This window comes from Octodon degus, unplaced genomic scaffold, assembly GCF_000260255.1.
Source record: "Octodon degus isolate 3935 unplaced genomic scaffold, OctDeg1.0 scaffold00012, whole genome shotgun sequence".
Taxonomy (NCBI): domain Eukaryota; kingdom Metazoa; phylum Chordata; class Mammalia; order Rodentia; family Octodontidae; genus Octodon; species Octodon degus.
The window spans coordinates 28,177,502-28,188,553 of record NW_004524588.1 but is presented as its reverse complement, the minus strand read 5'-3'; the positions used below and the strand labels follow the sequence as shown (position 1 = coordinate 28,188,553).

General features: G+C 46.7%; 1 protein-coding gene across 3 annotated transcripts in view; it reads left to right on the top strand.

Annotated features, from left to right (window-relative positions):
• Amotl1 (angiomotin like 1) overlaps positions 1-11,052 on the top strand; it is a 100,593-nt gene that overhangs the window by 49,805 nt on the left and 39,736 nt on the right. For all 3 annotated transcript variants that reach the window (XM_023709540.1, XM_023709539.1, XM_004626168.2), the window contains 2 exons: positions 4,853-4,997; positions 5,814-5,903. In XM_023709540.1, the coding sequence (XP_023565308.1) occupies positions 4,853-4,997; positions 5,814-5,903 (235 nt within the window). The remainder of the gene's footprint in view (positions 1-4,852; positions 4,998-5,813; positions 5,904-11,052) is intronic.

The window sequence follows — 11,052 nt, the reverse complement described above, 5'->3', positions numbered from 1 at the left end:
CTCTTCTTCTCCCTCTCTCTCCCTCTCTCTCCCCCCCCCCATATTTTTGAGATAGAGTCTCACTATGCAATTCTGGCTGGTCTTGAACTCACTGTGTAGCCTAGGCTGGCCTTGAACTCTTGCTGATCCTCCTGTCTCGGCCTACTGAATGCTGGGATTACAGGCATGTGCCACTTTGGCCAGTGGAAGCTGCTTTTCTTCTGGAACCCCAAATGCCTTCATCCCCTGAATATGATAAGCAGTTCTGCAAATACTGCTTTTTATTGCTCTGTCATATGTCAAGCTGAAATAGTTCATTTAAAACCCCAAAGTTTGTTCGGTCCTTGGCACATCCATCATTAGCTCTAAGCCATCCTCAGCATCTAGCACTGAGGGCCAGAAGAGTTCCGTGCACTCATATGGCTGCTTCATGCTTTGTGTCCCGAGGTCACTCTGGGTGCATCTTCCCTCACCAGCCTCACTGCTCAGTGCTCTCCACAGTTGCTTAAGCGAGGTCGGCGAGGACGCCTCCCGGGTGGCAGCAGCTAGCTTCTCTGTCACACAGGGTCGTGCTGCAGCGTGGGGCTGCTGTGCCTGCACGCTCATGCATCTGAGATTCTCTGGCACTGGGAGGCAGCGGCCATCATAGAGGTGCACTTCAAGGGCGAATGCAAAACGATGGATGTTTAGTTGCAGGCCTTACCCTGTGCACGGCATGCCAAGAGCACAGCAGGAAAGAATGACTAGATTCAGACATCACCAAAGCCCAGCCTAGTAACAGAGGTAATGGTTGCTGCTGTTAGTATTGGAGTGATGGTCAAGAACCCCCTGAAGGAGCTGTTGTTTTTCTTTCCTTTTGGTTATTCATTTTGCTTCTCCTTCTTCCAGTTTCCCTAAAACTTGATCAAAGAGTTTCCACAGGACCAGACTATGGACTGTTGAGTGGTTAGCCTCAGAAGCCATCAGGAGGGCCAGCCAAATAGCTCAGTGGATTAAAGCGCCTGCTCAGGCAGACGCAGGAGCCAGAGATTCATTCCCAGCCTGCCATGTGGGCCCTGCCCCCGGGGCACACTGAGAGGGCGATGGAGACTGGGCGTGGTGGCGGCGCTGTAATCCCAGCGCTTGGGAAGCTGAAAACAGGAGGATCACTACAAGTCCAATCTGTGTAGTGAGACCCTGTAGACCCTGTAGACCCTGCACTAAATACACACACAAAAAAGAAAAAGCTATCGGGGATAGCTGGACTTTGGAAGGACCCAGCCTTTACAGTAACTGCAGCCTTTGGTTGTTTTGTGTGTAGAACGAGGATAGCTTGATTGGGCAGGCTGTGGCATGGACAACAGGCCTTTCTCTTTCCTGGGTATCCATCCCAGAGCTTTGTGGGTGAGGGGAGAATCCCACACCCAGAGCTTGGGACAGTTGAGATTTTCTGGGGTCCTTTCTGCTCACTTGCTTTATGTCTGGCAGTGGTCGAAGCTGTGCAGAGCTTTTTTCTGCTTGCAGTTCTGTTCTGGGACACTGAAGCCTGCTCTCAGGGCCCAGTCTGAGGCCTCTGTAGCTGGGCTCGAGGGAAGATGGGAGTGGCAAAGGCAAACTCGATCTTCCCTCTGTGTACCAAATTCAGAGTCTGCACAGGCCATCATGGTTTCACGTCAGAGGCAGCTGTCCATATTTCCTTTCTTCTTTGAGAAATGTTAGAAACCTCCTTATGTCTGGACATGACAGTTCTGAAAAACGTATGGTTCCTGCTAGGAAGGAGTGTACAATCAGAAATGAAAGAGTACAAAAACAAATAAGAGAATTAAAGTTCTTGATCTGAGTCTCGTCTGACTCCCCACCCTTCAGGAATCCTTGTTTTGTGTTCCTGAGTAGAGACCATTCATTTTCACATGAGTATTTCCAGAAAAGAAAAGCTCACTACTGGACTGCTGGGAATACTACATTTCTGGAAAAGTGTCGTCAATAAATTCTTCCTCTTGTAGCATCAACGTTTGCATCTCTTTAAATTTCCCAGTTTTAGTCACAGCTCCGTCTTCTACCACTACACTACAGGACACTAATATTTATTCATCACTGCAGCTATCACAGAAAATACCTAAGCACGTGTGCCAGTTCTCAGTTATCTTGCCCTTTGATAATAGTAAAATATGCTGTGGTAGGGGCCCTGGAGTTTGCTCCCACACTGTGCAGTGGAAGTTCTTTCAGTGGAGGAGAAGAGTCTGTGGTCAGGTACCCTTTGTCAGAGCCCAGCTCTGTTACAGATTAATTAGTCAGTATTTTTGGCCTGGGCAGGGCGCAGTTTTAGGGCAAGAGTGGCTATTTCTGCCACCAAGGAGTGAACTGACAAGTCAGATACAAAACATACGTGCATGTCAGAATTCCAGTGAGTAGTACAACAGATTAAAATACTATGAACTCGTTCTCTGGGGAGAATCCTGAAGGTGTGGGGTTCAGGAAGACTCCCACGTGAACTGGGCCTGAGCCCTTGTCTCGGGGTGACGACTCGTGCCGTGGTTCATGGTACCTTCAGCCTCCTTAGGGACTAGAAAATGCCTACCGCCTTGAAGGAAGCTGTCCTGGGCCTTGCCCATCTGTCTGAAAATAAAGGCACTGTTGACGGATAAAATCAGCATAGAAACGATGTTTGGGAACTGTCTTTTTTTTTGGAACTGGGGATTGAACTCAGGCCTTTGCGCTTGCCAGGGAAGCGCTTATACCACTGAGCCATCTCCCTGGCTCCTGGGAGCTGTCTTCTGAAAATGAAGTTACAATGAAGGAACATTAATTACGGTAGCTCTGTGAACAGGGTTCGGGACATGCTGTCCCCTGTGCCACCACACTTCCAGCAATTGGTGCTATCTGTGGGAGAAACGACCTGGCTGACGTGAGGGAGACACCAAGAGCTGCCTCTGGTGTAGGAGGCCTGTGGGAAGACCGTGTAATAGCAAAAGGGGCTTGGCATTTGGGTTCCGCCTCCTCTGGATGCCCCTAAGCTGAAGCCTTAGCGCTCCCCAGCCTTGTCCCTGGCTTCCTACCAGGCTCTCTCGGTTCCTCTGGAGCTGTGGGTGGTGCTGGCCGTGACTTTGCTTCCTCCCCCTTTGCTTTCCTCGCACCTGAAACGTGGCTGGCTCTGCTCTGTGCGTGCTCTGCCCGGCTGCCCTCCTCATGAATGTACTTCGAATCATCTGCTGAGCTCCCTGACTGACCTCCCACTTTCTTACAGTTCACTGTCCATTAGCTGATGGCACTACAGCTGCCTCCTAACTTTCAGGCCTGTATCTCAACTGCTGATTCGCACTCTGGTGCAGGGTCTTGGCATCTATAAAGAGAGACTGGCTTGCTTTCTTTGGTAAACCTGTTGCTCTCACCATCACTTGTCTTGGTAAAGCCTTATTATTCCTGTCCTTTAAACTATAAATGCTTGTGTTGTCCTTGATTTCTCTCTCTCCTGCCTTCTTGACCCACGAACAAGAATTGGTTTCTTACTTGGATGACTCTTCTGCCTGCTCCTCTATTAACCCCAACTTCTCTGAGACCAAGAGCTTGCCTTTCTGCAGTCCTTTCTGTCTCTATCATTCCCCCCTGACTGTACATTTGAAGTCCTTTCCTTGCCCCTGGCTCTTGCCACTTCGGCCTTGGTCTCATCCCTGGACTCTCATGACTGGTCTGCGTAGAATGACAATGCCCTTTGGTCTTTTCCTCTGGCTGGCAAATTCCCATTTGTCATTTACTATTTATTTTAAAAGCCATTTTCTCTGAAGTGTTTCAAAGAAATCCCTTTTCCCCTCTGAAAATTTCTTAGCTCTCAGCTGTCTCACCATGGCACTGCTGTGCCCTCACCACCCTGCACTGTAGGCGCGCACAGCCCAGGCACATGCCAGCTGAGATTGTGAGCTGATGGCGAGGCATGCCCTTCCTTAGTTCTGCACCCTGGGACCTAGAAGAAACTCGGCACACTGGAAGCAAATAGTGGGTATTTGTTAGGATGCATGTTATTTATTGTAGGAGCCTTGGAAGGGACTTTCTGACCTGGGTAATTGGAGTTCAGAAAAGAGCATACCTGGCTCCCGGTGACATCCCTTTCCTGTGGAGGGGCCACATGGCTCTGGTCTCCTTCCCTTCTGATTCCTCAGCAGACCATTAAATTTTCATCTATTTTTGCAAGCCAGCACCCAGTCTTTACTGTTCCTCCTGCATTATATTGCACAATAACCAAGAGGGGATTATTGATGTCAACTGCAAATGCATTAATTTTTTTATAATAGTTCTCGCTACTTGTTATAGATTCATATGTGCCATAGGTTAAAAGCTCCCCTGGTTACTGTTCTTAGTCTAGTGAAACATACACACACACACCCCCAAAGCCTTAATAGCTCTCATTTCCTGTATATGAAGAAGTTTCCTGTGTACCTTTGTTTTTGCATAGCTACTACAAGTCCATTAATCCTTTATAGAGGTAATTTGATAGGGAAGGGACAAAAGTGTTCAGCCACAAGGCCTCTCACGTAGAGACAGGTAGGAGGGTCTTTTGGGAACACTATGCTCAGAGTCTAGAAGTTTGGGTCTTGGTTATAGAGCTTTAGTTGTTCTATACTTTAATAGTTTCCTTACATTAAATGGGATTAATGATAATAGTTACAATGGCCATACAAAAATAAGAGGCTTACCTTGTGTCTCCTCTGCTTACTACCAGTGGCTCACAGGGAGTGCTAGAGGCGACCTGTCTGGCCATACTCGCAGACCCTATTCGTAGCATTCTAATGCAGCCCTGGAGGGCGGAAGCAGAAGTAAAACTAATTCCACAATTGTGAATGTTAGTGAATCCGTGGAAGGCGCTGCGTGTATGTCACACTAGTGCAGTTCTTTCTTACAGTTTGAAAAAGAACTTCAGAGAATTTCAGAAGCCTACGAGAGTCTGGTCAAGTCTACCACCAAGCGCGAGTCGCTGGACAAGGCAATGCGAAACAAACTGGAAGGCGAGATCAGAAGGCTTCACGATTTCAACAGAGACCTGCGAGGCAAGTTCGCCGTCCTCCCCTTCCACGCTGCCAGACGCTGCCCGCCTGGCCCTGGGCCTCCTTGCTTTGTCACAGATGCTCTTCTTCCTGCATGACTCTCTTTAAATTCTAGCCACCTGGAGGATGACTTAAGGGACTTAAAACGTACTTATTTAAGTCATAAGTTTGAAACATAAGAGTTTTACTTCATTTTGAGTCAGGGTAGCCACTCTTCAGTTGACTGAATGTCCACTCTGTGCTGGTGGTCCCCAGTAGCTAAGGACTACCTTTTCTCTCACTTGAATCTGTTAGTTTTGAGTATCTTCTACATCCAGTAAATACTTGGTCAGCCAGATTATTTAACTGGATACATGAAGATAGAGCAAGTGGCCTTAGCAAATGGAACTTACTGTACGCTATCTTCTTTCTGGTAGTTATTTGTTATTTGTATTTATTTTTGATGTTGAGATTCAGTTAGCAGTCACTGGCTAAAACATAGGGCTGATGGCCAGGGCTACGCTAGGGCTGGATTTCAGGTTATAGAGACAGGGAAAACAGAGTCAGAGGTCTCTGTCCTTAGAAGGAGCGAAGCAGTCTTATTGCTGCCTGCTGCTGCTGCTGCTTTGGATCAAACTGCATCAGAGCACAACTTAGGGCCTGAAGGGCTTTCTTTCAATATTTGAGGTTGCAGTTATGATAGTCTCTCCCCAAAAATTGCTCACCTGGGGCTTTTGACTGAGCATTTCTTCATACCTGCTGGCATTACTTCATTTTGCCTTTGGATGGTAACTTAAATCCGTACACACTTACTTTAAATCATTTCCGGCTTGTTCACAGACCGGCTGGAGACAGCCAACAGGCAGCTGTGCAGCAGGGAGTACGAGGGGCGTGAGGACGGAGCTGCCGACGGTCACTGTGCCTCCCAGAGTGAGTCTCTGTATTACGTAATCAAAGCTGTACTTTTAGCAATTTCGAATGGCTTTTGTGCTGTGTACGTTTAGCGTGGTAATGCAGCTGCACGTGACTCCCCTGGGGTCGCCAGAGACAAAGCCATGGCTGACTGGTGTTTCAGTGATGTTGAGTCTGTCCTTCTGACCTGCAGTTATGTTCCGTCTAACGTCTCCTACAGGGAATAGCAATGATACGGTATCTTGGCATGGGCATGCACCACTTCAAAAAGACAGCGTTTTCCTCAGGCGAGAGGGGGAGACCAAGTGGCCTTGGCTCACTGCCTAGGTTCTGTGCCCCTCGAGGTCTCAGCTTTACAGCTGCTGCACCTGCCAACGTGGGATCTGCCCAAATGCTGACATGTGCGTCTGCATGTGCTCTCTCGAAACCGCCACCGAAAGCCCCTGCAGCCATGAATAATAAGGTTTCTTTGTAGACCAGATTTTTAGGCAGTTATTTTATTAATTTTGCCAGAGACAGATAATAAAATAAGATGGGTTTTGACGACCATTAGCCAAGGTTTGAATTTCTGAAAATTCTTTGAACAAGCCAGAAATTTAGATATTTCACTGTCTTTTTTTTTTTTTTTTTTTTGGTACCAGGTATTAAACTCAGTATCCCACGCTTGCCAGGCAGGTGCTGCACCACTAAGCTAAGTCCCCAGCCCTGTTAAGATTATTTATTTACTATTTATTTATTTATTTATTTATTTATTGGTACCAGGAATCGGACTCAGGACCTTACACTTGCCAGGCAGGCACTTATGCCACTGAGCTGCCTCCCCAGCCCCAGCCTGTCTTTTTTTAAAAAAAGGTATTTAGGAAATTAGATTCACAGATTCACAACTATATCATAATTCTAAGCAATGGTATGTATGTGTAAGTGCTGGTGAAATACAGACATTTGCAAGAACAAAAAGCTGCATGTCCAGGCACTACCCGTTTTAGGGTATTGTTACCTGATACGTGAGCCCGTCACACGCAGCCCTGCACAAGCGCTGGGAAATGGCCAAGAGTTTAAATGTCAGTGCCGTTTTGTTGAGTTTAACTTCTTTTGTTTCCCCTAAATTGCTTCTGATTACATTCCACTTTTTTGTTATCTCCATTTTAAATTCATTTTTAGTTTTCCATTGTATATTTTTATTAGTTCTGCAAAATGTTGGCTTTTGCTCTTCCTCTCAGTCCCATATTGAACTCAAGTTGGAAGAGGCGAGTCTGGTCTCAAACTGGAGGTAAAACTGCCGCCCCGTCATCCCCAGCCTGACTCTGGCTGTCACCATCGCTGCCAGTGGGGAGGAGAGCCATGACCCGAAGGCGCCAGAGCAGTTGAGAAAGCTGTCTATTGGTGGTCTGAGTTTTGAAACTACTGATGACAGTTTGAGAGAACACTGGAAATGGGGCCCACTCCCAAATCGTCTGGTAATGAGAGGTCCCCAAACAAAACATGCCAGAGGCCTTGGCTGTGTGGCTTACTCTTGTGTTGAGGAGGTGGATGCAGCAGTGTGTGCTCGACCAGACAAAGTTGCTAAGTGTGTAGTGGAACCAAAGAGAGCTGTTGTTAGAGAGGATTCAGTAAAGCCTGGTGCCCGTCTAACAGTGAAGGAAATTTTTGTTGGTAGTATCAAAATGCGGGCTTTTATTTAGTATTCTTAGGCGTATTTTGATCATCTGTCTGGTTTTGGAAAGTGAGCAGTCTAGGGCTTTTTGTCCAGGGGTGTGTGTGTGCGTGTGTATATGTGTATGTGTGTGTGTAGCTAGTTATCAAACCCAGAGCTTTGTGCACACAAGGCCCAGAACCGCATCCCCAGCTCTCTCCAGATTCTCTTGTAGTCTCGTAGCAGGTGACTGCCCATCTTCCAGATTCATAAGAAAAGCTACATCAAAGCTCTGCACTGTTTGCTCCTTTAACAATATGTAGCTTTTCTTATGGATGTGATAGGTTTGCATTTCTTTTGATAGCTTTCGTTTGAAGGGAGATTTACCTGCGGAGTTCTGATACCTTCTCTTCGTACGATGGTGTGTCCTGAGCAGACTAAGGCATGCCAGCAGTGTAGGCCTGTGCGTGCTGCTGCTGCTGCTGCTGCTGCTGCTGCTGCTGCTGCTGCTGCGAATCTCCTTGCTAGGGTATGAAGTGATCGAGTCAAAGTGGAAAAGGCCAATCCACTTCACCTCTTTGGCATTTGCGCTGGCCCACTGGGCAGGCCCTGGTACTGCGAGAATGACAGGACTTGGTGTTGGGGGAGCTCAGGCACCTTACTGAAGATTTTAACCTGTAACTCAGAGCTGAAGCGTCGCTCATGAACCAGCTCTATAGGAAATGATTCATTCTGTGTTCCACTGTGTTTCAGAGACATGAACAGTGATCAGACATGTTTGTTAAGTGCTTAGCTATCTGCTAGTGTTGATGTGCGGTGTACCTCAGTCTAGGCAGGGTCCTGGAAGCAGCTGTGGAAGTGCAGGAAGCCACGAACTTTCCCACACCACATCTTCACAAGACAGTGTGCCTTCCTTGTTGTGTTATAATTGCTTGCCTTAGTCTTTGCTATTCTGGTCTGTCCAGAATGAGATGGACTCACAGTGTTACTTCACATCTAGATAGGACTGCTTCTTAGTTCTAAGTCTCCTATTAGATAAAGGAATGAGCTTATTAATGCTCCCCATGTTTGTTGTAGATATATTCCCCAGTGGTTTTTTTTTTTAAATGTATTTTTAGTACAGGGCTTACTGGGTCTCACTACACAGATAGGACTCCTAGTGATTGTTTTTCAGCCTCTCAAGCACTGGGATTACAGGTGTGGGGCCGGCACTGCAGGCCCAGTATCGAACCCTGGCCAGGCGCTTTAATCTGCTGAGCTATCTGGCCAGCCCTTCCCCATTGTTGTTAACCCTTGTAATGATGTCTTACAGAAGATCCTTAAACTAAACATATTTGTGCCTTCTACATTTTATGTCATGCTCAGGAATATTTTTATGATCTAAAATTAGGGTACTACTTTTCAGGTAGGAGTACAATTTCACTATTTGCACAGCTTATTATATTTTAGAGACTAGCTGGATAGGTGGAGTAGATTACAAGTCATGAGTGACTAACTTAGAAACAAGAAGAATATTCAGTAGGATTTTCATTGTCTAGCAAAATCTGTAGAGGTCCTGAGGCAAGACAGTAGACATAGCAGTGGAAAGTAGGGACAGGTAAGGAGTGACACTTTACCAGTACTTGGTTCCCAGCTGATAATGGGGTGGGGGGAGAGGGAAAATTACAGCAACCAGGTGGACGGGCAGCCTTACCAGGAACAGGAAGGAGGACCAGGTTGGGTGAAATGATTAAACTTCAGGCGATTGAGTCATTTCACCTGCAGCCTGAGCTCAGGGAGCAGGTGCGGCAAAGGTGCAGGGACGCTCAGGAGGCTGGTGGGAAGTGTCCCTATCGGGTTTCATGTTAGCGTGTGGTGCACAATGGCAGGATGAAGTCAGAGCTCTTAATGTGTGCTACATTCTCTGAGTACTCTTCCAGTCTTTAATATTAGAGCAGAGTTTGTCGAACTCCTCATAATTGTAATCGTAACTGTTACTGGAGGGATCTGTCCTTCCAAGTAAGCCTTTGGACTTGCAGCCCTTAATACAGAAAAGAGCAGGACAGCGCAGCAACAGCAGCAACAGCTCTGTGTAGTGCATACCAAAGCGCCAGGCTGGGTGTGCCGCTCCTGACAGCTGACAGCTGCCTTGCAAGTGCCCACGTCAGGGGAGGGAGTGGAGGACAACGTGCCCGGCTTCTTGGCGTCCATTCACATCAGTGCTCAGCATCCGCATCCGGGACGGGAACATCCAGGCAGCTCCTGCAGTCCAAGCAAAGCCGAAGGGAGTGAGAAAAGCAGTCCTTGGGATGACTGGTTTCACTTTCTCTTAAAAACTGGACTGTCTTCTTAAACTAGAGCCTAGGAAAGCCCTGGTGCAGCCTCAGAAGGCCTAGGTAGTTACCGCTTAGTTCCAAAAGTTGAAGTGGACCTTGACCATTGTGTCTCTGTGTTGTAAAACCTCTCTGTATGGAACATTTGGGGCAGTTAAGTTGCTTGTTAGTTTCTCAAAATGCTTTTACAGTTTGTTTGGTTTTTTTCCTGTATTTTAGGGAAGGGTCTACAGGGTATTCAGGGTCCAGTAGTGATTCTCCTGTCTCACAGCCTCCCAAGCACTGGGATTACAGGCGTGCACCACCATACCCTTGGGGCCGCCGCTGCACAGCAGGTCCAGGGATTGAACCCCAGGCTCCTGCACCTACAATGCAGGCGCTTTAATCTGCTGAGCTATTTGGCCGGCCCTGCTTGTTACAGTTTATAAGATGATATAAGATCCAAATTGTTTCTGAAATAACAGGCCTCTAGCCAGCTCCTGCTTGGTTTGACTGTGTGGAACTGGGGTTTCTTAGTACTTTAATTTAACTGAGGTTCCCATTTATTTATGCTGAGCACCCCAGAGGCAGCTTGTCAGAAATAACCTCCTTGGGACCAGTGATTCCTAGCTGTGTCTTCTCAATGAAACTTTTTAGCCCCCCCACTTTTTTTCCTGAAAATCTGATAATTCTGCAAAATTCCATCTGCTTTAGGCCAGAGAGCCAAAAATAAAATCCTGGATGAAAAGAAAATAGACTGGTAAAGTCTATTTCTTACTGCAGTCTTCAGATCAGTGTGTCAGAAGCTTGTTAGATGTTTGGACCGAGTGGGGCTGGGTGTGCACTGGCATGCTTGTATTGTTCCAGGACATCACCACGCGCCCTTGGAGGACACATGAGAATCTCCACGGCCTTGGTATTGCCTGCGCACTTCACAGTTAGTGTGTCTGGTTAGCCTTAGGTCTGGGTAGGCTGATTTTGACTATTACATGGTGTGCCTATCTGAAGGAAAAACAAGATGTTTTTGGATTTCAGGGATTTAAAAAAAACATGATGAGTAATGGATCTCAATATACACACATAATTGATTTCTCTTAAAATTCTTGTGTGTTTAAAAACTAATAGAGATTGTACAGCAATTAACACTAAGAAGAATATATGCAGTGTATTATTTGTTGAAACTGTACTTCCGATTTGATTTGAAACTGTCTCATTGCTATCTGTTTATCAATAAAACTTTGAA